The sequence below is a fragment of the Diadema antillarum genome, unplaced genomic scaffold (genome assembly GCF_040938485.1).
Source record: "Diadema antillarum isolate AM-2024a unplaced genomic scaffold, OU_Dant_1.0 scf00000015, whole genome shotgun sequence".
NCBI lineage: Eukaryota > Metazoa > Echinodermata > Echinoidea > Diadematoida > Diadematidae > Diadema > Diadema antillarum.
This window is the reverse complement of record NW_027270904.1, coordinates 1365996-1393016: the sequence shown is the minus strand read 5'-3', so window position 1 is coordinate 1393016 and position 27021 is coordinate 1365996. Positions and strand designations below refer to the sequence as shown.

The window sequence follows — 27021 nt, the reverse complement described above, 5'->3', positions numbered from 1 at the left end:
CAGGACAGAGGACATTTTTAGCTCTTATATTATCCTTTGGTAGTTATTGAACAATTATCAGTTACTGCAAAGTGTGAAGGGGTAAGAGTGATGTATGACTGCTCAGCTGTGTGGAAGATGACCTGCAACAAGTTCTTTGAAGGGTAAAAAAAAAAAAATTACCTGTCACATATTGACCAGCTCAAGGCCGTAATATTCAGAGCTGAGGACACTTTTAGTGAGCTATTCCTCACACACTCACAAAAAGAACTGTAGAAAAACTAGTTCCAGTAACTTGACTTTCTTTGTAGAATGCTGAACAAAATGACAATGCTTTATAGATTGTGATATTTTTGTTTTTGTAGTTTTAAGTTAAGATGATCAAATTTGTATTATGTTAAATATCAGGTATATATATGAATGGAGTGGATGAAATTGTGTCTATCAGCCTTTGGTTGCATATGTGCAAGGTCAAAGGTCAAGGTCAAAATTTTAAAGATTTATGTATTTCACCCATATTTCCAGTTGTATGTAATGCCCCAAGGTAGGTTTGTTTGTCTGTTTGAAACTCAGTGTATATAATTATTAGACAAAGATTCCCTAGGGCAAATTCTGGGCCATGGGGTCAAAGGTTAAAGTTAAGTAAAAATATCAATTCAGGAGAAGAATGACTGCGACTGTGGTGTGATGTATATTTTTGTCAAAATTCAAAGACACACATTTTTGTACGTTCACACATATACAGTACACACATACACACACACACACACACACATATATAGCCTTCAAGATTTTTATACAATCATTTATTTAGACTTAAAAATGCATTCACTCATGTTGTTAAAACTCTTATATATTTACATTAATTTGACACACATATACACACCTGTATGCATGCGCATCACACCCAACACAATGTTGACTTATACAAATCAATATTTTCCTTTTTGGCAATGAAATTAATATTGTATTGCTGTATACACTGTATATCTCTTGTATATCTATCATGTCTATGTATATGTTATACGTGTGCTTTGTATATATGTGTTCTATTTTAAGTATGCAAGCAAACATAACAAATTTCCAGAAATGGACAATGAAATTGAGTTGAATTGAATTGAATTGAATTGAATTGAATTGAATTGAATTGAATTGAATTGAATTGAATTGAATTGAATTGAATTGAATTGAACTGAATTGAATTGAATTCAATTGAATTGAACTGAACTGAACTGAATTGAATTGAACTGAATTGAAGTAAATTGAATTGAAGTGAAGTGAATTGAGTGAAATTAGCTCATAAGTTTAATTTACTCATTCTCTTGTGAGTTTGGATCGTTTTTTACATGGTTTCTTGAGATTCAGGCCAACAGTGGAACATTAAGGTTGGTTTTGCTTACCTTCATAAAGCTTAATCTTGCTAACATCCTTGGCATTGAGTTTTGTGAAATTATCCACAAAAAAAAATGTATGAAACTCAAGTAATAGTACTTTGTTTTAATAGTAGATTACTGTTGTGGTAAGAGGCAAGTGTTCTTGCCTTTGCAACTGTGGAATCCCTCTGTCATGTGAGCTGATCATAAAGTTTGAAATGAATGCGTCAGTTCCCTTAAACCCCCCCCCCCCCCTCCTTTTCCCAGGTTAGCATTTTTCTATTAAAGGTAGATAAGATGTAAACTTACTGCTCGCTTGTTTTCGTATGTGTTCATTCACTTCAGGCTTTCGATCTGTCAACACTTCTCAAATATGGCATTGATCAAGACAACCTTAAAGGGCAGCTAGGGGCTTTTCAGAAGCTGCATGAACGTATCGAGTCAGGTATGTACATGGGATACAGTGAAAGATGCATATAATGAAACATGTGTGCTTTTTGCTACCATGACAGCATGCCAAAGTCATGTCAGCTGTGTGATTATAGTCTTTCCAAACTTTTCAGAATTTCAGGTGTCCATGGCTGTAGAATTTCTCACATTTTCTTTCCCAAAATTTGTTGCAGAAACGATGAGAAAGCCAGCGATCAGAAAAATAGTTGATCGTACACTAATGAAGGTCATGGGCACGGGTCTCGCCACATGCAAGACGGACAATAGGTCATTGACCTGTTCCTTCGTCGTGATAACAGCTATCAATTTGGAAAGTGGATGATGCATGGAGGATGTGAATATGATTGTGGAGAGAATTCTTGTCAGTGTATGTGGCGGTACAAAGACTACAAATTAAGACTTGTGTATGCAAATGAGGTTACATTGAAATTGGAAGGCAGGGTACTAATAATATGTACATTAGCCTGATTGCCCAGGGCAAGTGTAAATCAAAGTCGGGCAAGTGTTTTGAAAAGAAAAAAAAAAGAAATGCCTGATCGAATTGAGCAATCAAAAAGTTTGGAAGCCACCCTTTTTTCACCTTCCCCTTCCCCTCAAACCCACGGAGTTAACCATCATATGAAAGCCCAAAGATATTAATGATGCAACACACTTTAATTTCATTTTAGCCACTTTCTAACACCTATGTGTAGAAGCCCCAATGCAATGTAATGCCAACACAAGATCACGCCATCAATTTGGTACCCCAATGTTTTTAAGTATTAAAGTATTTAACCTGTGAATCAACATGTGCTGTTCATTCAAATTATGTTTTATCAAGCCCTTGACTTACAAGTGACTTTCTATATAATTTTCTTATACTTTTGGACTTTCTCTTTCATTCATGCTCAGGCAAGTGTTTTGCAACAGTTTGATAATCTCATTGCCCAATTGGGCAAATGGTAAGAAAAAGTTATTTAGCACCCCAGAAGGCCCTTCAAAAAGCATGTGCATGTGTTTAAATTGTAAGTGACCAACTGTAATTTTTGTGAAAGGCTTTTCTCAAGGATGCCAGTTTTCAGGCAAAAGCCTGAATTCAGGCCCTGGCATTTTCAAAGTTCAGGCTTTTTCGTGTACAAAGGAGCTTCATGTAGATGTATTTCAGGCCTTCTCTTTCATTCTAACTGGCATCCCTGTTTTCTGAATTGCAATGATTATTTAAGGTGACTCTGTATTAAGGGCAGAGAAACATTTTTATGATGAATTTCCCAGAAGATTTGATACTTTGAATGAAATATATCCTGATTTGGGGGTTGTTTGTTCTTTCCTATCACATTTGTGCTTTTGTCTTGACCTCCCCCATCCCCAGGTCAACTGTCGGAGAATGATATTGCGGAAATTTTCCGGAATGACTTCGTAAGATGTGTTGGCAAGATCAATACTCTGTGGGATGATCCAGATGAGGTAAATAGTATTATGACTCCATGCCCTCCCAGCTGATTTGAAGTTGTTGCTGGTGATGTTACAGATTGTTCATTTATTTGCAATGCTCTGCTGTGATATATTAACCCGTTAAGGACGAGTCCCGAGTATACTCGGGCAAGTGTCTGTGGGAAACACGTGTTGTAGCAAAATCAGCCCATCCTCAACGGTTTAAATGCATGAGATGGGTGTCCAGAGCAGAGACAATTTGCAAGCAATCATTTTGGTGCACTGGTATCAGAATATATTTTTAAACATGCTTAAGTTCTGTTCCACCTGATTTCAATTCTATTCTCCAGTCTTAACTTCACTGACATTGTGCAAGTAGAGATGTTCACAAAACTTCAAAATCTCCTATTAAAAAAAAAAAAAAACCTCTGCCATAACCATGGTTAGATATTAATGTCTTTTGAGACAAGTTTCAAATAACTGGTAGAGGAAGATAATGTGATACAATGTATCTGATTCAGTTTGTCGGTCCTAAAGGAATATGAGTAGGCTCTGTTTTCTTTCAAGAACATTTATAACTGATCACTGACCATTAATCCGTAGAAGTCATTTTCACCAAAATTTGAGATACAAGGTCTTGTCACCCCAGCGACAATCTAAACATTGATTACTACGTAATTGCTGCTTTGTCTAGGAAAGGTCTTCTTTTTTTTCAGGGGTTCTTCTCTCTCTCTCTCTCTCTAAGATTCATAAACCACTTTAATGTCCACATTAGAGTACATACATATTTAATATCAGCTTTATAGTGCAATATTGCGTATGCTTGTTTGCATTTTTTGTCCTTTACCAGAAAAAATTGAAGCTTGCTGCCAATGCATGTCTCAGAAGCTTCTATTGCCGATATCGTCAGAGCTTTGATATAAATTTGCCTTCAGGCACCAAACTGACATTGGATTTAGCTGCGGATAACAGCTCTCCTGATGATGAGGTGAGTTTTGTAGTGTATGGTTTATGTCACCTATTTGCTGTAGGATATACCTGCTGCACAAAATATGAATAGACTATATGTATGTGTTTACATAGGGGTTACTAGGATTTAATTCCAACTTTGTATGTTATTGAATAATTGATCATTCGAAGTCCATGATAGTTGTAGATGGTGCAGCTCTCTGGATTCTGCTATTTGCATGCAGCAGAGTCACATTTCTTGTGTGTGCTTCACCAGCAGTATTAATTACTGGATCTCATTCAAATTTGCTCTAAAGGGATTTTAGATAATAATATGGTAATTTCTGCCCTCCCATCCTTTTTGGTTCATACTTTAACTCTTTATGTGCCACGTTTGCATGCCCGACTCAGTCGACGGCATGCCAACTTCGCATATTCTGCTCAAACCCACAAATCCACCCAAACCAATTGATAAATCGCCAAATACCACAGGACAATTAAAGCGTTTCTCGGGATTCTGTTCCTCTCACATTAAGCTTGCATTTTTTGTGGGGATTGACTAGCAAGTAGTATTCTGTCCTGGATTCGCATGTAAATTCTAAGTTTCTCTGTATACTGTTTTGAGTGCAAAAGTCATGACTTCACAGTAATATAAATGTTGGTGATTTGAAGGGAAAAACAATCATGTCTGTGTTATACAGTTCACATCAAAGCAAAGCCTGGCATGTTATCCTCAACTTTGTTCACCACATGTCCATCTTAACAGAAATCTGTTAAAAGTCGCATGGATTTAAAAAACGGAATGTTTTCTCAAAGTATGACAACGTTGGTGTCTCAGAATAACGTGGCACACAGGGGGTTTGCGTCATGGCACATGACGTTAAAAAACGGAATGTTTTCTCAAAGTATGACAACGTTGGTGTCTCAGAATAACGTGGCACACAGGGGGTTTGCGTCATGGCACATGACGCAAAGATAAGCTCCACATACACAATGGCCCAAGATGTTCAATCTCTCTAATAAATGTCATGCCTTGATATGCAAATAGTGAATGTTTACTAGTGCAATGGTGCAAGATTTCACATGTGGTAAAACACTGAGGTGCTCTATTCAACGAGGTTGTGGTCCACTCAGATTCATGGCAGAGGAGGTAGCTTCGTCGGATTATCGGTCAGTGGGCAAGTTGGTGTCTAATTTGAAGAGCATGGAGAGAAGAAATCTACCTGCCTACACTGTTGAAGAGACTTACATGTACCATAGTTACCATCAATATACAAATAGTGAATAGTCACGTGTGCAATGGTACAATATTTCGCACAAGGTGAAAGATAGAGGCACTCTATTCAACAAGGCAAAGGTGAGTTGAATGGTGCGCTTCATCTTTCACCGAGTGCAAAATCTGGTTCCATTGCACGAGTAAAGACCATACACTATTTGTTTTATACAACACCTCGAATGTCAACAGATGTGGTCCACACAGATTTTTGAATTTAGCACAGAAATGGCAACCATTTTCTGTAAAAGACGAATGATAGTAGTTGCACATTCACATTCACCGTGTACATACGTACGCGAAGCCAATCAGTTGAAGTTCTTAACAAAAATGAGTGAAAGAAGTGTGCGCTTGTAAGCATGCTTGTAATTGTTGAGAGCGCGTGGCAAATGTTTGTTTATAGTGACATCAGAGCCGGGTGATGGAACAAAAACTTCGAGTCAATTGTGAGTTTAACATGGGAGTCAATGGAAATGGGTGACATCAGCCTTGCGCTATCCATTTTTGCTCATACAAAATTGCGCTGCTGATAGCCACAGCGTGGGATGGAACTTTTCACTAAATGTCACGTGATGGGCAATCGACCAATCGGATAGCTACATTCTTTTTAGGCGTTATGTAATATTTTCATGATTATCACATGAAAGTGATTTGTTTGTCTTCCAAGAATCTCCCATGTTTGCCGATCATTCATCGACTTCTGTACAGCAGCAAGGAGGAGGTGCTGGCGGATGCCTGCCATGCCCTCCGGTGTATCTGTGATGCGTCTCAGTTTTTCATCGAGAAGGTGCTGAATGCTGGAGTCTGTCAAAGACTGGTTGATCTGCTATCGTAAGTGTCCCCACTTTTACAGATTAGCTCTTATTTATTAACCGTGTTATATTATAAACACTAATAACACTGAACAATTAGTAAATGTACACGTAAGTCATCCATTTTACAAGAGTTGGGAAAGCTTCTAATTTCGTTCATCGTGAAAACATGCAATATTATACAAATAGTGAATGATCACGAGTGCAATGGTTTTATTTCGCAGGAGGTGAATGATAGAGGCGCTCAACAAAAATGAGTGATAAAAGTATGCGCTTGTAATTGTTGAGTGTGTGCGGCACATGTTTGTTTATTGTGACATCAGAGCGCATGCAATAGAACATTTTGATTGAACCAAAATTGCACGCTGAGACAGCCAGAGCGTGCAATAGAACCTTTCACTAAATGTCACGTTATAGACAATCGACCAATTGAATAGCTACATTCTAAATAGGTGTTGTATAATATCATATGTGACGTGACTGGCAGCGATTTGAGATTGCAAAATGTTCCGTATGAAGGGTTTGATATGCTACATGAAACATATCAACTTATAACCTCCTAAGTGATGTTGAGGGTATCGTCAATCAACACAAGTATACCCTCAACACAAGTCAACATGCATTGGCAATGCATACGATGTAGGTCCTCTAGGCAACGCTTAACACTGGCGCCGGTCGGACGGTCCCAGACCGATGAAAGTTTTTTTGCCAATAACTTTTCAGGAATTGCCAAATTTACTGGTCTAGCATGACCTGGGCCAGTCAAAAAAAAAGAAAAAAAGAACAGTACCAATGAATTTTAGGTTCAGACCAATAAAAAATGGAAAAATTAGATATCTGCTGGTCCGACAAGGACAGGTCGGTCCAGTAGAAAAAATGGGTTAGTGTACAGCCCTGCTTTATTATAGGTCTCCTCTGAATTTAATGCTATTTCTTTTTTTTTTTTCTTTTTTTTTGCAGGCACACAAGTCAAAATGTGTTGGAGCATGCAGTGGTAGCAGTTGGGAATATAGTGTTTGGCACTGACGATCAGACCCAGGTACTTGTATATATATTTTCCTTCAAGGTCCTTTGTTAGAGGCTACTTTGAGAGTAAATGCACAATCATGTTGCTTTTTGTATGCCTCCGCCACGAAGTGGTGCCGGAGGCATTATGTTTTCGGGTTGTCCGTCTGTCCTTCTGTCCGTCCATCCTCCGTCCGTCCATCCTTCCGTCTTTCCGTCCTCCCGTCCATCCTTCATCCTTCCGTCCTTCCGTTCGTCTGTCTGTTCGTCCTTCCATCTGTAATCAATTTTGTGGACAGTGTAACTAAAACTTCTTTTGAGGTATCCTAATGAAACTCGGCATGTTTACGTGTGAGTGGGCGAAGTTGTGCCTATCAACTTTTAGTGCACATGCTCAAGGTCAAAGTTCAAGGTCAAATGCTCAAAAGTTCACTATTTTCCTATATCTATGCAATGCCTGAAGTTATTTTCTTGAAACTTAGTGTAAACATGTACTACCAAATGAAGATTCTCCAGAGAGAGTTTCGGGTCATGAGGTCAAAGATCAGAGTCAAGTGAAAATGTTAAAAATATCACTTTTTTCTCCATATCTCGCTAATGGTTCGAGGTATCTTCTTGGAACTTAATATGCATGTACTGACTGGAAGTGATTATCTACGGAACTTGGGGTCATGGGTCAAGGGTCAGGGGTCAGCAGTCAAGGTCAACTCCTCACAATTTCACGACTTCCCCTCATATTTGTGCAATGCCTGCAGCATTTTTGTTGAAACTTAATATATACATGTATTACGCCTACCCAACAGAGGTTCTCTGGGAAGTTTCAACCGTGAATCAACTGTTGATTCATGCCGTGGGACTTTATAAGTGCCCTTTTTGTCCCCGCCGAACGAGTTCGAACAGGGGACTATGAAACAGGCTCCGTACGTGTGTGTGTCCGTGTGTCCGTCCGTCCGTCTGTCCGTCCGTCCGTCCGTCTGTCTGTCTGTGTGTCCGTGTGTGATCAAAATGTTCAATTTGCTACTTCTCTGTCATTTACGAGCCAATTTTGATTCTGTTTCCTTTATATGATAGCACTACATGGGAGCTTTGAAACTTCTACACAGAATTTCAGTTGTGACCTTTGACCTTGACCTTTGACCTATATTGTACATTTTGCTTCAAAATGCTACCCCTTTGCCATTTCTAACCCGATTTCGATTCCGTTTGCTTTATGTGATGGCACTAGGTGAGGGCTTCAGAACTTGTACACAGAATTTTGACCTTTGACTTCTTTGACCTTTGACCTTGATTTTTGACCTATATTGTACATTGGCTACAAAATTCTACTCCTTCGCCATTTCTAACCCAATTTCGCTTCTGTTTTCTTTATGTGATGGCACTAGGTGAGGGCTTCAAAACTTCTACACAGAATTTTGACCTTTGACTTCTTTGACCTTTGACCTTGATTTTTGAACTATATTGTACATTGGCTGCAAAACGCTACTCCTTCGCCATTTCTAACCCGATTTCGATTCCGTTTGCTTTATGTGATGGCACTAGGTGAGGGCTTCAAAACTTTTACACAGAATTTTGACCTTTGACTTCTTTGACTTTTGACCTTGATTTTTGACCTATATTGTATATTGGCTACAAAATGCTACTCCTTCGCCATTTCTAACCCGATTTCGATTCCGTTTGCTTTATGTGATGGCACCAGGTAAGGGCTTCAAAACTTCTACACAGAATTTTGGCCTTTGACTTCTTTGACCTTTCACCTTGATTTTTGACCTATATTGTACATTGGCTACAAAATGCTTCTCCTTCGCCATTTCTAACTCGATTTCGATTCCGTTTGCTTTATGTGATGGCACTAGGTGAGGGCTTCAAAACTTGTACACAGAATTTTGACCTTTGACTTCTTTGACCTTTGACCTTGATTTTTTACCTACATTGTACTTTTTGCTACTAAATGCTACTTCCAGTGGGGACATATATTACACACCGCGTAATTTCTACTTTTCTTTGTTTATTCTGCACACAGTGAATTGTTTATCAGTGCTCATGATTAGCCCACTTCTCAAAAGGGCCATCCCCCACTTCTTGAATATCCATAATTTTAATTGATTGGTGATGATCATTCATTCAATTTTGGTGAGTTATGTGTTATTTTGTAATTTGACTCTCTCATTTTGAATTCAAACTTGACCGAAGAGTTGAAGAGTTGTATCTTACAACTCTTTTTTTTTAAAATATTTTTGTAGGATTATGTATCACGATACATCATATGCAGTAAACTTTGCAATTCTATATATTTTTTTCTACTATTTCTTGTCTCTATAGGTTGTTGTAGATTGCTCAGGTGTACGTCAGCTTCACCAGCTGTTGAGCAACTCCTCCGTAGACATCCGCAAACAAGCATGCTGGACATTATCTAACATGGGAGCTGGCACCAAAGCACAAATCCAGGTAATACCGTATGTCCCCCCCAAAAAAATTACAATGATACCCTCTACAACGATAACTTTAAAAATAGTGAATCAATCCAAATACAATTTCAGGGTATGAAACTATAACTCATTGCCAACATCTTATTGAAAACTATATTTGATTTGCGTCAGTGGTCAAAGAGAAATGAGGAATTTTGTTGAGCATGTAAAGAATCTCTTCCCTCCAAGTTCTGTCTATTGTGTTCACACATTAATTTGCAGTTCCAAGAGCATCCAAGTGCTAAACTTGGAAGAATCCGACTCATGACATGCTTTACAACAATCCACATTTTTCTGTGACCACTTAACCAAATTGAATGGGGTTTTCTGCAAATTAGAGCTAAGTTGTTATATTTTGACCCTGAAGTAGCAGTTAGATGGTTTAATCATATTAGGTGTTATCAATGCAAAAATCTGATTGTAATTTTTTGGGGGACATACTGTACAGTGTATTCCCAGCAACTTGAACTTTTGCTACTAATTCATAATGACATGCATGTCAAAATATCTTATACCTCAACCCCGGCAGTTGATATGCTTTCATTTTGGATTTTATGCTCCTCCTTATGGCTAGTCAACTCAATTCAGCGTTTGATTCCCTTAATGATGATGAACTCTATGATTTGTTTAGATGCTCCCCTACAGAATTAAGTCGGATAAATTCACGTTCTTCCGCTACTTTTGATAACCTCATTGCCAATGTTAATTTATCTTCGAAAGATTTATATGATGATTACGATTGTGAATATGATTCCTCCCATATTTCTTCAAAGTATGTTACAGTTGATCAATTCACAGATCTTGTCAAAAGTTTTTCAGAAAGTACATTTTCAATGTTACATCTGAATATCAGGAGTATAAATAAGCATTTTGATGATTTACAGATATTATTAGGTAATCAAATGAAAAAACAAATTTCTGTAATAGGTTTAACGGAAACATGGTTATCTTCTGATATTAATTTACCATACGCATTAAATGGTTATGAGTTAATTGTCAATAATAGAGTGAATAGGACGGGTGGGGGTGTTGCGTTTTATTTATCACAGAAATTTGAGTTTACTGTTTGTGAGGAATTACAAATTATGAATGATACTATAGAGTCCTTGTTTGTGGAAATTTCCATTCCGCAAAATAAAAACATTATTGTTGGTATTGTTTATAGACCCCCAAGTTCTAATCCTAAAGATTTTTTGAGTTGTATTGTAAATTTATTGAAAAATCCCCTGTTGGTAAATAAAAATATTTTTATAATGGGTGATTTTAATATTGATTTGATTAAAAATGACGATAATACGTCACAAGAATTTTTTGAAATATTTTTGTCAGCCTCATATTTGCCATTAATTTCGAAACCCACACGTGTTACAAATCATTCCGCCACCCTTCTTGATAATGTTTTCACTAATGTATTGCAAATTTTAAACTCTTCTATTATTTTATCTGATATGACTGATCATTTCCCTATTATAGCGTGTTTTGATCTCGGGTATTCGGTAGATAAATTTGGTTTTTCTCCAACCAGACGTAGAGCTACACCAGAAAATTTGGCTAGCCTTGGTGCCAGCCTAGAAAGGGCTGATTGGTCTAGTGTTTACGATAGTGATGACGTTAATATATCATTTAACAATTTTTCAGGGATAATTAGTAATTATTTAGATGAGTATATACCTAAATCAAAAGATAAGTTAGTTAATTATAAAACATCCCCCAGATTTCCGTGGATATCAAAATCTCTTCTTCGTTCAATCAATAGGAAAAATAGGCTATATTATAAATTCGAAATGGAAAAAACTGAGAAGTCAAAAGAAAAATATACTTCCTATAGAAATACTTTAACTAAGATTATACGGTTAGAAAAGAGGAAATATTATATGTTTCAGTTAGAAAAATATAAACATGATATGAAGAATACATGGAAGGTTTTGAACCAGGCCATGAATATATCAAAAAAGAAATCAAATATTACAACAATAAGATATGGCAACAAAATATATGAAGATCCAAGTGACATAGCTAATATTTTTAACTCTTATTTTTCAATGATTGGGGAGAATTTGGCTAGAAGGGTACCACAGTCAAATACGCATTTTTCAACATTTTTAGGTCAACCAAACCCAAGTTCTATCTTTTTTGTTCCAACTACGAAATATGAAGTTATTGATATTGTTACTGCAATGAATGACAAGCGAAGTGCTGGTTACGATGACATAAGTAATTTTATTTTAAAGGGAATTATATTTTCAATCGCTGACCCACTTTCACATATTTTTAATAGATCTATATCATGTGGTGTTTTTCCTGATTTTATGAAAATAGCTAAGGTTTTCCCTTTATTCAAAAAAGGCGATAGTTCTGATATGAGTAATTACAGGCCCATTTCTTTGCTTTCATCTTTATCTAAAGTTTTGGAAAAATTGATATTTAAAAGAACAATTAATTTTTTAACTTTTCATAACGTTTTTACAAATTCTCAATTTGGGTTTCGACAAAAACACAGTACCATTCATGCCCTTTTGAAGTTTATCGACCACGCAGCGCATACTATTGATAATCATTCCCATCTTATTGGTATATTCCTGGACTTCTCCAAGGCCTTTGACACAATAAATCATGAAATTTTATTTTACAAGTTGTCTCATTATGGGATAAGGGGGAAGGCCTTGGAGTGGTTCAGGAGCTACCTGCAAAACCGCAAACAATACGTATCTCTGAACGAGAACGTTTCAAGTCTCGAATTCATTAAGTGTGGCGTCCCACAAGGTAGCTTATTAGGTCCTTTACTTTTTATCATTTATATCAATGATTTTTGCAGATCATCCGACGTGTTGTCATTTATACTTTTTGCTGATGATTCAAATGTTTTCTTTTCACATCAAAATCCAGATGAACTCGTGCACATTGTTAATTCCGAATTAAAAAAAGTGACCCAATGGATAAGAGCTAACAAATTATCTCTTAATCTTTTGAAAACTAAGTATATGTTATTTAGTAACTCTACAGAAGTTTTACGTAAAGAGATTATTTTTGATGACATTCAAATAGGACGCGTATCTCATATAAAATTCCTGGGGATTACAGTAGACGATAAATTTTCATGGAGGCCGCATATTATTAACATAAGTACAATAATATCACGTAATATTGGAATTATTAATAGACTTAAGTTTCATATTCCATTGTCTTCTTTGCTGACGTTATATTTCTCTTTAATTTTACCTTATCTTAACTACGGTCTTTTAGCATGGGGTAACGCTCATCAAACTTTACTAGATAGATTACTGGTATTACAAAAAAAGGCACTTCGTGTTATTTGTGGCGTCCCGCCACGTTCCCATACAGATCCATTATTCACTAAATATAAGATTTTAAAAATTAAAGATTTGTATTTTTTTCAGCTTGGACAGTTTATGTTTAATTTCAACACAAATGCACTTCCCTGTATATTCAATTCAATGTTTGCAAGGAATCAATTTTTCCATAATTATCCCACCAGACAATCTTCTGAGTTTCATCTACCTCTTCTGAGAACATTATTGGCTCAGAATACATTTATATACACAGGCCCTAGATTCTGGAATTCATTAAGTAGCGAAATAAAAAATTCTCCTTCTTTGTATTCCTTTAAGCGTAAGTTGAAATCCTTTCTGTTAAACCCTCTCTGATGTTCGTTTTTGTTAATCAAGTTCCAACAACCACAGAGTTTATCATCCAACCATCAATCAATTGATTTCTGAATTCATTAATTTATGAAATAGCCATTATAATTTCTACACAGCTGTATGCAACCACCGGCTGTTTAAAGAATTTCTTCAATTCCCTCTTCAATTCTCTCTTTCGTTTCTTTGATCAGCGTGTAGGCATTCTCCTTCTTTCTTCCTTCCTTCATTTCATTTTCCACCTTTCTGTCTAGTCGTGTCATGTTATTGTGTGTCTCCCGTTTGTTTCCGTCTTGTGTAAATCATACTTGTGTCCAGCATATACAAATAAGTATTTAGTTAGAGTTTCTTGAGTGGTTCACAATCTACAAGCTTGCTTTTTAGTGGACCTCTCAGTTCTCCTTTTTTTCAACTGAAACAAAGACTTATATTATTTTGCGTATACATAAAATGTTACTTTATTATTGTATCATTTGATATCATTTGTAAGTTGTGTGTATACGATTGTGATAATAACCTAATTCATACTGTGTTGTGTTTTGTTGGAAAAAGGAGAATGAAATAAAATGAAATGAAAATGAAATGAAATGACAAAATGATTTCACACTCTCTTTTCTTGCACCCATTGGTCATTATCGTCATTATGCCCCCGCCAAACGAAGTTTGAAGGGGGTATATAGGAATCAGCGGACGGTCGGGCGGTCGGTCGGGCGGTCGGTCCGTTGCAAATCTTGCGTCGCGAACTACTTCCTCAGTTTTCAACTGATTCCCATAAAACTTGGCACAGATGTGTGCCTTGGGTTGTAGATGTGCAAGACGTATTTTTTGACAGTACCCAAAAGTACGTTGCCATGGTAACGGCATATTATGGGCAAAAATGGGTACAAATCTTGCGTCGCGAACTCCTCCCACAGTTTTTGATCAATTTTTATGAAATTAGGTACAGATGTTCATCTGAATATGTTAATGTGCAAGACACATATTTCCGCAGTGGCAAAAAGTGCGTTGCCATGGTAACGGCATATTAATGGCAGAAGATCAAGGAAAGATCTTGCGGATTTAACTCCTTCCTCAGTTTTTTCACCAAAGCTTATGAAATGTTGTTTTGACCAAAGCTTATGAAATGCTGTTTGGCGGGGGTATAACCAGTCGCTGTAGCGACATTTCTAGTTATTATTGTTATTATTATTGCAACTCTAGCTGCACACTGGGACTGGTCCAACAGTCCAGGACCAGTGAAAATCACTGTCGGACCAGTAAACCTTTCGGGAATGGACCAGTAAAAAGTGGAAAAAATGAGAACAGCTTGGGTACATCTATTCCCGCTCATATGTCTCTGACTCCACTAAAACTGGAAACTTTTGTGTGCATTTAAATTTTGTGAATTTCTTGAGAGCCAAGATTCACAAAATTAAAATGCACGCTGAAGTTTTTGTCTTTACCATAAAGCATTGGTTGCCAGTGGCAATTCGGCAATTCACAGAAGTTTCATGCTGTAAAAAAGTCCTTATCTCCAATTCGCGAAAATTTCATGCCATAAATATTTACAGTAGTACATGTGTTTTGACAGTTATTCAGATGTGATTAGATGTAATAGACAGTCCTTTATCTGTATACACCAGTTTAGCCTAGATCATGGGTTCATGTATTTGTTGAGTAATCTGCCATTATATTGTATGTCTGTATATATATATATATTTTTTTTTTTTTTTTTTCCTCCCCAGGCCATGATTGATGCCAACGTCATCCCAACGGTGATTGAACTTGTGGAAGATCAGCCGTTGCCAGTGCAGAAAGAAGCAGCCTGGGTAATTGTACAAATTACAGCAGGCCACACTGCATCAGTACAACAGATACGGTAAGACTTGCAAAGAGGCAGAAAGATGGGCAGATTTTAATTTAAAACACACACAATGTGGGCCTTACTGTGATTAAATTTAGGAGCTTTAGATTTGCGGCGTGGACGTTTGAGACGACGAGTGCGTTGGACATTCTCCTCTCTCCATGCGTCATGCTGAAAAGCAGCTTCAGATTACGCTGGGACCCGACATATAAAAAATAAAAGGGCGCCCCCATATGATCAGTGCATGAAGTAGCTCTTTATGTCATGAATTGAGCAGACGTAAAAATAGCCCAGAATGCATAGTGAAAAACTCAAATGACGCGAGCTATAAATAGATTGACTTGATGCGCGCTTTTGCGCATGCTCAGAACGTGTTTTTTTATCCTCTGTACATCCCCGTCGTGAAAATCTAAAGCTCCCTATTGAAAGCAAGAGAACAGTTGTAAAATGGGTGTTTGGCGTGGGTGTGAGCCAAATATTGTTGATCATAGGGGGGAAAACAATTCTACAGGTTTTTTTTTTCTTTTTTTTTATAGGAGACGATCATGGATTAACCACAGTCCACAATGTGATATGACTTACGATGAATTAGGTATCAGAAAGAGAGACAAATTCTTATTAAAGGGGAATTAACCCCATAAATACATGTTGATAGAGTAAATGGAGCAATATTAGTAGAATACATCTGTCATTGAAAGTTTGAGGAAAATCGGGCAATCCGTTCAAAAGCTATGACTTTCTGACGTTTTGGTGACAAGACCGCTGGATCAGAAGACTACTATGGATCATGACATCACATGGACTACCATATAAAGAAAATACAAAGAAAATTAAACCGACCACTTCCTTCTAGGTCCGCATTCTCCATATATAGCCCGCCTCTTCTCAGATCACGCTTCACTTCTGACGAAGGACAGTCAACCTGCCCGAAACGTCAAGTTCCTCGGTTCTCCTAGTTATTCTTATAACTAGATTTCTTGCGCTACTTTCACTAGCACCTTTACTCAGTGTTTCATTTCTCTTTCCTCTCTCTCTCTCTTACACTTTTGTCTGTTTCTACACTACTTATCTTTTCTTTTCTTTTCTGTTCTCTTCTCTTATTTCTTCTTTTTGTTTTATTTCTTCCTTCCATACAACCCAACGGTCCTTTTCAGGACCACTGCTTAATTTACACATTTCTCCACAGGTTATTTCTCTTGTCTTCTCTCCTTAGGTCTACACTTTAACCTCATTTTGATTTCTTTTTTTTTTTTTTTGCTTTTCTCCCACAGGAACCTTTTCAGGACTTAACTGTCATCAATTTTCCTTTCCAATTTTTTTTTTTTTTCTCCCTCTCAGCAGCATTTCATTCTAGGATCCATACTAGCTCCCTCTGATTTGCGTATTGAATTTCAATTTGTTCTTTTCTACTTCTTTTCTTTGTCCCCCCCCCCCCCCCCGCCTCTCTCTCTCTCTCTCTCTATCTCCCTTCTATCAACATATTCTCATCTCTCCTCTACTTACCCTTCCTTCGAGGGATTATTCGTCCTTTCTCCATTGATTCCGCATTCCATAGCCACACTGTTCGCCGACTTCGTTTTTTCTTCTCTTGGTTTCATGAATCTTTACTGCTCTCTCCTATCTCCATGATTCTCCAACATTCAACTCCTTCCTCTTCCTCTTCCCTTCTATTTCATCTTTCCCCTTCTAACGATGTCCGAACATCCTACTTGATTCTCACACTATTCTTCCTTACCACTCTCTGTGTTCCTTTCTCTACCGTCTCCACTAGTGCAACTTCAACCTCTAGCCCATTACTGTCTCCCACTCTTCACTTTCTGCCCTCCTCACAACCCCCATATGTCGCTTCCCTCTTCGTTTCTCCTCTTTCTAGGCTCTTCTGCCAAACAGCGATCCGATTAAGGACTACATACACATGGTGTCACCGCAAATCTTTCTTCCTCGAAAATTAAACATTTTGTCACTTTTCTAGCATAATGAAAGAGCACTAGGCTTACCTCTTTCAGAAAGCAGGGGATATGATATTACCCTTGACATATGTCAGTAACAAGTTCAGGGAATGCGTACTTTTCATATGAAATGATATTTTGTGGAATTTTCTTTATACTTTCCTTATATGGTAGTCCATATGTGATGTCATGATCTGTAGTAGTCTTCTGATCCAATGGTTTCGTCACCAAATTTAAAATTTGAAAAATTCATAACTTTTGGATCAATTTTCCGATTTTCTTCAAACTTTCACTGATGTGTTCTACTAATATTGCTGCATTTACTCAATCCACATGTATATTTGGGGTTGATTCCCCTTCAAGTTTAGTGATCAGTGTTGCACTGCATTACAAGGCTTGACTTTTAATAGCAAGAGGCAGATCAAGTGACTGTCATATGTTACGTATTTGTCATCCAGTTTCTCATACCAAAATAACCTGATTTTATAAAAAAAAAGAAAGTATATATATATATGATATTTATACGAAACAAATGCCAAGCAAATACCACAATTTCAAATTAAAAAAACAAAAAAACAAACAACATACAAACCCAGAACTCCTATAACTTTCTCTACTGATTGAAGTCACTTCTATATGAGGTTTAGAGAATGGGAAGACTCTGTGGTAGCTTACCCACTAGTTTGTCACTATTTACAACAGACAAACTTTATGATGGTTTATACCTGACCAATATGACTGGTGCAGCATTTATTTCACTCAGGCCATTATCATTTTTGTGTGCAGCCATCGTCAGTTTTATCTAAATGTGGATAGAAACTGAAGACTCTTATGAATGGTAGGTGGGAGGTGACCTTTGAACCCATGGCTTGAACATGCCCACTGGTATTTGCTTCAAATTCATGACATTCTTCTGTTGAGATGTTTTCATCGCTACTGATCAACGAATTGCCCTCCATTGACATAAATAAGCACCGAATTGATCAGTGTTTTAGTAGTAGCCATGATAAAAATATCATGGGCGTACATACTTGAGCAGGATTTGAACCTACAACCTCCTGATCTCCGGACAGGCGTCATCTCCACTAGACCACTGAGCTTTCGCGCGACAGCAAGTGTTGGTTTTAATCCTTATAGCATGCAGCGGGTACTGTATATTTATTCAAATTCATGAAATTCTTCTGGCGAGATGTTTTCATCACAACTGATTGACGAATTGTCCTACATTGACGTAAATAAGCACTGACTTGATCAGTGTTTTAGTAGTAGCCATGATAAAAGAAATCATGGGCGTTCATACTGGCGTATGTATGTACGTAAACACTAATCAATTCAGTGCTTGTATATGTCGATGTAGGGCACTGAGTTTGTCAATCAGTTGCACTCAGGTGTTTGTTTTTTGGTGGAACACAGGCATGTGGCCAAGCTGGGCTGGGTCAAGCCGTTCTGCTCCAACCTCGACTCGAAAGATATAGAGCTCCTGAAGATTACTCTTGAATCTCTCCAAGCTCTCCTCAACAAATTAGGAGAGAAGAAGAAGAAGAAAGGGCGGGGCAAGGCTGGCTCGTATTCAGACGAAATCAAGGCATGTGGGGGTAAGTATGGCATTTACGATGGTTAGCATGCCAGTAAAACATCGGAGCATGTAGAGCAGGTGTGTACACATGTTTGAATTGGATTTGGGAGGGCATGTCTAACTATACCATTGAGCAGAATAAACATTTGTGGAAATACATCATGTGCAATTTGGGGAAGACAGTATTTTTCATGAAACCGACAGTATTTTTAGCAACAACCACAGTACAATACAAAATACTGCAGAAAAGTAACAGTTGGAATCTCAGAATACATACTACATTTGCAAAAGAGAATGTCCATGTGTGCAGAAGTTCCATGAATAGGTGTGCAGTAATCCCAGGCTATGTGTTCCCTTGTGATATGACAGGTTATCCACAAAAGATCTGTGTGTTTTGGGATTTTAGAGTGTTTTTTTAGCTCATCTGAGCCTAGTGAGCTATTGCGATCGCTCTTCGTCCGGCGTCCGGCGTCCGGCGTGCGTCCGTGGTGCGTAAACTTTTTACATTTTCATCTTCTTCTTGAGAACCCCATGACCGATTTTCACCAAACTTGGGTGGTAGCATCCCTAGGGGGATAGGATCTCAATTGGGCGCCATGCTCTACCCTGGGGGCCCCCAGGGGAGCCCAAACCCCCTCCCCCCCCCCCAATTAAGGAATCTTTAAAGATCTTCTTCTCTAGAACCAGAAGTGATGGAGCTCAGTTACTACTATGAGTTAGTACATTGATGACTGTAGTTTCAAGTTTGTTCATGGGGGAATCAGGGGTGCCCCCCTTGGGACCCAGGAGAGGGGGTAGGGGAGGGTCCTAGTGTGGCCTAAATTGTACTTTAACCCTAACCCTAACCCTAACCCAACCCCCCCCCCCCCCAAAAAAAAAAAAAAAAAAAAAAAAATTAAAGAATCTTTAAATATCTTCTTCTCTAGATCCAATGGTGATAGAGCTCAGTTAATACTATGAGTTAGTACATTGATGACTGTAGTTTCAAGTTTGTTTGTGGCAGAATCAGGAGTGCCCCCCCCCCCCCTCCCCAGGACCCAGGGGAGGGGGGTAGGGAGCAGTCCTAATGGGGCCTAAATTGAACATTTTTATCTTCTTCTTGAGAACCCCATGACCGATATTTACTAAATTTGGCAGGTAGCATCTGTACGGGGATAGGATCTCAATATGTCAGATGGGCACCATGCCCCACCTGCGGGCCCCCATGGGGCCCTAACCCACCCCCCCCCCCCAGGTAAGGGATTTTCAAAGATTTTCTCCAGAACCATAAGTGATTTAGCTAAGTTAATACAATGAGTCAGTAGATCGATGACTGTTGTTTCAAGTTTGTTCATGGTAGACTCAGGGGTGCCCCCCCTTGGGACCCAGGGGAGTGGAGTGGGATGGGTTCAAATGGGGACTTAAATTGTACATGTTCATATTCTTCTTGAAAACCCCTTGATGAATGTTCACCAAACTTGGTAGGTAACATGCCGCGGGTTAACATCTCAATTTGTTCAACTGGGCACATGCTTCCAAGCTGCATAGTCCAACCTTCTATAAAGTACAGTGTACTTAGCAGGTATTTTTACCAGTGTGATGGAATAAGCAAATGGACACCATGCCCTCACCTCTGAAAGCTGCCCCCCCCCCCCCCAAGTTTCCAATGTTCTCAGGTAGGAGTCTGCAAGAATGCATGGAAGGTGAACTTGCGATATGCAGGTGAGCGCTAGACCCCCGGGTCGCTTGTTTCTAATAATGTTGACTTTGTTTGTAAGGTTCATACAGACTTTTTTTTTCAAGGCTGATGTTATATTATATTTGTGTGTGAATGTGAATGTCTTTGATTGCAAAATGGTAGAGTGTGAAGGTAGCTGAACTTTGACATCATAGTATATTTTCCTTCAATAAGAGCAGCATGTTTTATGTAGCAATGTTCACTTAAGTGCACTGCTGATTCAAACATGATGATGAAATGTCTCATGTTCTTAATGCTCATGACTCCATTCAAGGCCAGCTATAGGAGACATGTTGTAGATGCCTTTATCCTATTGCTTGTTTCGGGTGATGCAATGTACATGTAATGTTGCATAATGATACACTAAGGCTGCGTTTATCTTTAAAATTTCTGAGGCAGAATCACGATCCTAAATGCGTTTGAGGCATTTTCAGGGGTTAGATAAACGCAACCATGTTTTCAAATGCGTTTAGAAACGACATTTTGAAATGCCTTTCAAAGGGCGTTTTGAAACACGTTTGAGACCATGAACGCCGTTCTGTGAGTAGATAAACGCAATGCCATTTTGAAATGCGTTTATATCTCAAGGTCAAATCCCAGCTGTTTCCGGTTGTGTTTTCTACCCATTATTTGTGTGTGAATGATGAGGCATGTTTGGTGGTATGCAGTTGACGGTTACTCCCCGGGTCAAACAGCGCAAAGCAGCTGCGCAGTGACACCACTCGAATCGCGAATGTATGATGGTTAGATAAACGCAGCACCCCCAGAATCGCGTTTCAAACCACGTTTGAAAACACTTTTCCAAACGCGTTTTGAAGTGTTATTCTCTCTCTCAAGTTAGATTAACGCAGTGTAAGTTGTTACTACCCCTTCCCATTCCACTATGACCGGATACATCTCTTCACCTCCGGCCAGTCAATGACCCCTACCAATACTCTCCAAAATGGTAATGACCCCTACCAATACTCTCCAAAATGGTAAATTTTGTTATAATTTGATTTACGACCAGGCTGAGTCAAACCCAAACATCTGTCCTTCCCCCATTGATTACTTAGAATTGTTGTTCAATCCAAATCCAAAAATACTACTTCCTTTCTAAAACTAGTCCCACCTTTGTTACTATAACAACCAAAATTTTTGTCCAATTAAAACCTCCTACCTCATTCACCCATTTGCCCATTCATAATATGTTATAACCAATGTAAATAATTCAGTATATAAAGTAAATCATAACACACAAAAAACTCAAAATTTGATGCTCAAAGAGAGAAGTCATGCTGTATTAAAGACACCTCTCAAATAAAGTGCTCTCCCAAAGTATACTCAACTGTGTACCACAATACTTCATTAAACATACCTCTATAAATTTAACTGATCTTGCTACACAACAGTAAGTTCTCATCCTTCCTTTCCACTATTTGCTTTTTCACAGGAGTTGACAAGATAAAAAAGCTGAAGAATCACAGTAATGATGATATCAGCAAGAAAGCGCGTGACATCATGGCCTATTTTTAGACAGAAAAGGATGCTTTAAATGATGGTTGATGCAGAAGAGGTGTGCATAGGTATCTACTGTATGTGCCATATATTTTGCCAGCATAATATGTGGCAAATTGGAACTTGTAAGAAAATTTTGTGAATGGTTGAATTTGCAATCAAGAATTATGGGGACATAATAAGAAACAAGAACCCTTTTTGGAAGAAAACATAGGGATATTTGTTGTTAGAGATGATAATCAGTGTTTTTGTTTTATAGGAGGTTGCATTTTTAGTCGGTATTAGTCCTGCAAATATCAGGCAAACTTCATACTGAAAACATGTACAGTACTTGCTCAGCATCTCAAGTACGAGGTATGTAGCCAGGAACAAAAACAATAGTCAGTGACTTTGATTACCATGACAGCAGCATTTGCTAATTTTTACATACTGAAAATCATTCTTTGCAGCTAATTAATCATTGTCATATGGTTTCCTGGTATTTCCTGGTGTTTATAGGTTTCTTAAAATCTGTCCAAATATCTCATTGTTATATTACATTTAATGGTTGTTAGTGGAGCATTCATGATATTATCTTTACCTGTGTATAGTGTGTGCAGCTGATGCAGATTTTCAACTTCATTCTTCAGGTTTTAAGGGTTTTTCAGTCACCTTTTGAAGTTTTTTGATTCTTAGGATGAAATGAAATTTTGCCTTTTTATGGAAATGAGACAGTGATGTTGATAACTTTGTATGAATCATGATAAGCACTAGATTAGTTGTAGTTCAGTTTATCGAGCTATGTTGATTCAAGTTGTCTGTCCTCTGTGCATTCTGAAAGTGTGAACCTAGAAAGAAGCTGGGATTTGTTTTTGTCCCCTTTTGTAGAATATGATAAAGCTTTTAACAAGAGGTTACACCACAGCATCCTTCACTTGGCTATTTAGAGTCATTCATATTATATGTTACTTCAATAGATGTACGGGAGATATGGTATTTGTCACAGCATGGTAGATTTACGTTTTTCTTTCACACAACCGCATAGTTCAGTTTGCATTGTTTTGTGTGCGTCATAGAGGTTTAGAGAGACTGATGGCTGTCTCTTGTGTTACTGTATACGCAAAATATTTTGCGAGGTTTATGCTTTCAAGAATTTTGCGAGTCAGGTGCCATTTGCAGAATTGAAGACACTCGAAAAATAATTATGATCCCGTTATGAATGTGACGCACACGTATCAATTTCTTCATTCAATGCAGTACTCCACCATCGTGAATGTAACGACTCGCGAAATCGTCGAAAAGTCCCGATTGGCAAAAATTTAGACTCACTAAATATATGGCGTACAAGGTAATTTAATGTCATTCATAATACATGTGCAATTAGAATTTGCCAAGATTTACTCAAGTAGTGGAGATGTGTATTTATATGTGCATTGATTGGTACATGTATAGCTAGATCAGCATAAAGGGAATAACCCTGAGAATGATTGTTACCATGTACAATGTAGTTTCTTTAAAATCACAAATAATGGTGTAAATGTCAGATGACCAAAAGAGTATATGATAATAGAAGACAACTGCATAAAATATATTGTTTTCACTCTGACATACATGCCGGAATGGTGAGCATCTTAAGGCACCGTCAAGACTTGAGAGCAGAGCTAATACAATCTTACTAAAGATGGTTATGATCATTTTATCACGTAGTTGTCATTCGTTTGCACAAAATTTGTCTCCCCTGGAAGAACATAAAATGTTCTTCCCATACAAATAGTTGAACAGGTCAAATGTCAAATAATTTCCATATTCTCTTTTCCCATTCTCTTACAAATATTTGACTAAAACCATTTACATGTAATATGAGGAAATGCTGTTTCAGGGGCAACAGATATTGCCCCATAACAGAAGTCTGAATCCTTTGTATTTAGTGAACTGCAGATATAAGACTCCCATCATTATGACAAATATGACTCTTAACGAAAGAAACTAAAAGTTGTTTTTTAGGAAATACCCATTATCAAAAACTAAAGCCGTTTCTTAGCCTGTTTCAGGAAATACAACGTATACAAGAAATGTCTGTCACAGCGACAATATGGAGATAGCTCCATAAATATCATTGCAGCGTTAACTTCATCGCTCTTTGTTTGTGAATGAATGGATGTAAGGTGTGTTGGGTAGTGTGGAGAGTCGCCATTGCCACCTACAACTGTACCGCCCCTTCACTCCCTGCCCCACTGCTGTCCAGATAAGAAGTCCGCATTCTGTGACGTGTCTTGCGACAAGACACTGCTTTTGTATACACTGTGGACCTTGTGCATATACATTTGTACAAGACAAACATATTTCACTCCCTTGCCCGTGATATATTCAATTTTGTAGCATATTATACCGTATAGCACACATTCCAATCACAGAAAGTTCATGTCTGAGTAACCTTTTTTTTAAAACTGTGCTTTCTGAAACATCTTTTCCTACAATTCTCAGTCAATGTTGTGCATCATGTTCTGTGAATTTCGAATAACTTCTATAACAGATTCTCTGAAATGTGGATGCGTATACTATTTTTGCTCTTTCTCTTTCTCTGGGATCATTACACTTAACCAAGATTTTTATGAGAGTGCCTAACATTACCTTTTCCTCATCTATTGTAGTGAGTATATAATCAGATAAGACAAAATATACGTACAGTTTTAATAAGTGTTTTCATGGTACTATTTACCATTTGCTGATAAAACAACAACCCAGCTTTAGTGCTTCAAAAATAGTTCTGAAATGTGAGTTAGGGATAGAAACAACCAATGTAAAAATTGGTTGTTAAAAAAATCAGTGTTAAGTATTGATGATTATACAAAATGTGAACAATAGTTATGATAAAATTGCTTGTAGACTAAATTGTCTACAGTTATGGTTTAGTGAGGAAAATAGTGATATCTCCTTATATTTTAGGCTTTATTGTGAAATTTTCAGATGGTAGGGTGATTTGTAATACAAGTACAACTGACCTACGCATATGTATCAAGTATGATAACTCAAATATTTTCTAGATCACTGCTCCCAATGGTGAACAATGCCTTTAAAAAGGGAATGCCTGTTGCTTGGCAGTGTCTCAAGGTCTTAACCCTTTCTGTGCCAGGGACTTCAGACAGTGTATACAAAGCTATGGGGTTTTCTGTGCCAATCAGCACTTGAAGCACACAAAAGGTTACCGACAGTCCTGGAGCCCGTTTCATAAAACTTGTTATCACTGACAACTGCCACATTTCTATGACAAATTTGCTCTCAGCCAATCAGATGCAAGGATTTCAATAGCTTGTCACAACTATAACAACTTGTCACTGATAACAAGTTTTATGAAACGGGGGACACCAATATTGTGTCTTAGATTCAGTAATTACTGCAACATCAATACTTTACGTAGTTTTATAGTTAACTGCCAAAGGAAATAATTATGTTAGGAATTTGTCTTTTTTAAGGAATAACTGGACTGTCAAAAGATGTAGGCTTGACCATTCTATTAACCATGTCATCAGAATTTAGTTTGTCTACTCTTGAATCATAGTAACTGTATTTCAAGCAATAAGTTATTCTATAATGTAGAGCTGGTATGTTGAGAAAATTGATATTCTATATGGAAGAGATTCTGAAATTTTGCATACAAAGTCTAAATATATTAAATAACACATTTATATTTTGTACTCTTTTAGTATACATATAGTATAATTTTAGAGAATGTTTATATTCCTGCTAGTGTGTAAATTGTGGCTGATTTGGATGGTAAAATTGTTTTCCTCCCCATAGCTTATAAGTACAATTAAACATGTATTGTGCAACTCAAGTCATTACTACTGCAATGATTACATACACTTCGCCTTCTGGCCATGCAGTTTGCTTCAATAGAAATCTATACATGGTGCATCTACATAATGCCGCAACGACATAATTATTTCAAACGTTAGCAGAACTTTGCCATAGATTAGTGCAATTTGACATAGAAAGCAAGTTTCATACACAGGTTAAGCAAGTAGATGTCTTGCTCAGATATGATTTTTTTTTTAAAAATGAAAATAGGCTGAAATATTAAAGTGGATTATCGAAGAAAAATGGAAGTCTTTGTTGGTTGATGTGTTCTTATTTGTGTACATTGTATTGTTGAAAGATGCGTCCATCAGTGATCTCTATGAAATACATGTATACTGAGGTGTGTTTGTTAAAATATTCTTTTTTTGTGTGTAAAAGAAGTGTGTGTACATAAATTATATTATATCAGGGTTAATACAATTTTTTTTTTCTCTCTCTCTCTGACGGCAAATCAGGGCTACTATAATCCTTACATGTAAAATTTGATGGCCCGTAAAGAAATGCGTTGGCCAGAAGTAAAAGGAAATACATAACAATCCATCCATTTTGAAGCTCTGTTGCCCATTTGGGCCTCCACAAAATAACCTTTTTGGAAATTTGGTAGAAATTTGGTGGCCACAGTGGCACACATCAATTTGTAGTGGTTTAATGGCCCAGGGCCATCGCTATAAAAGTTGGGGACTGTGTGTGCATGTACAGAATGTACGTACATTGTATGTTCACAACAGTAGTAATAAAGGAAACTCAATGAAAGACGTTTTAACAAATTTTCGCTAAAACATCTTTCACAGGGTTTCCATAATTACTACTGTTGTGAACCAATATCTGTATCTTGTATCTTCTTAAGACTCCGAACAGAAACCTTTTGCTGTTATTCTTTTATATACATATATATATATATATATATATATATATATATATATGTATATATATATATATATATATATATATATATATATATATATATATATAGGTTTAGGGGATTCCATTTAAATTGAGTTATACATCATTTTAAAGCTTAGAGTCTGCTCTTTCAGAATCTGCTCTTAACTAAAAATCCATGTCTGGCGACTTTTCGTTGGTTGTGTTATGCAGGGTCACATATGAATAAGATGTCAAAATGGTATTTCTCATCTTATCTATATAAATAAGATGTCAAAATGGTAATTCTCTCAAACAACAATTATTTGCCTGTCACTGTGGCTGTCTTTACTGTGTCATGACATCA

The 27021-nt window shown here is 37.4% G+C and overlaps 1 protein-coding gene across 1 annotated transcript in view; it reads left to right on the top strand.

The window, feature by feature from the left end:
• The window catches only part of LOC139723663 (uncharacterized), a 29406-nt gene extending 6944 nt beyond the window's left edge, over positions 1–22462 (top strand). Inside the window, exons 6-14 of the mRNA XM_071634892.1 lie at positions 1698–1797; positions 3151–3245; positions 4063–4200; positions 6101–6264; positions 7206–7284; positions 9570–9695; positions 15099–15232; positions 18580–18761; positions 21892–22462. Of these exons, the coding sequence (XP_071490993.1) occupies positions 1698–1797; positions 3151–3245; positions 4063–4200; positions 6101–6264; positions 7206–7284; positions 9570–9695; positions 15099–15232; positions 18580–18761; positions 21892–21974 (1101 nt within the window). The 3' untranslated portion in view covers positions 21975–22462. The remainder of the gene's footprint in view (positions 1–1697; positions 1798–3150; positions 3246–4062; positions 4201–6100; positions 6265–7205; positions 7285–9569; positions 9696–15098; positions 15233–18579; positions 18762–21891) is intronic.
• The last annotated feature ends 4559 nt before the right edge of the window (positions 22463–27021 follow it).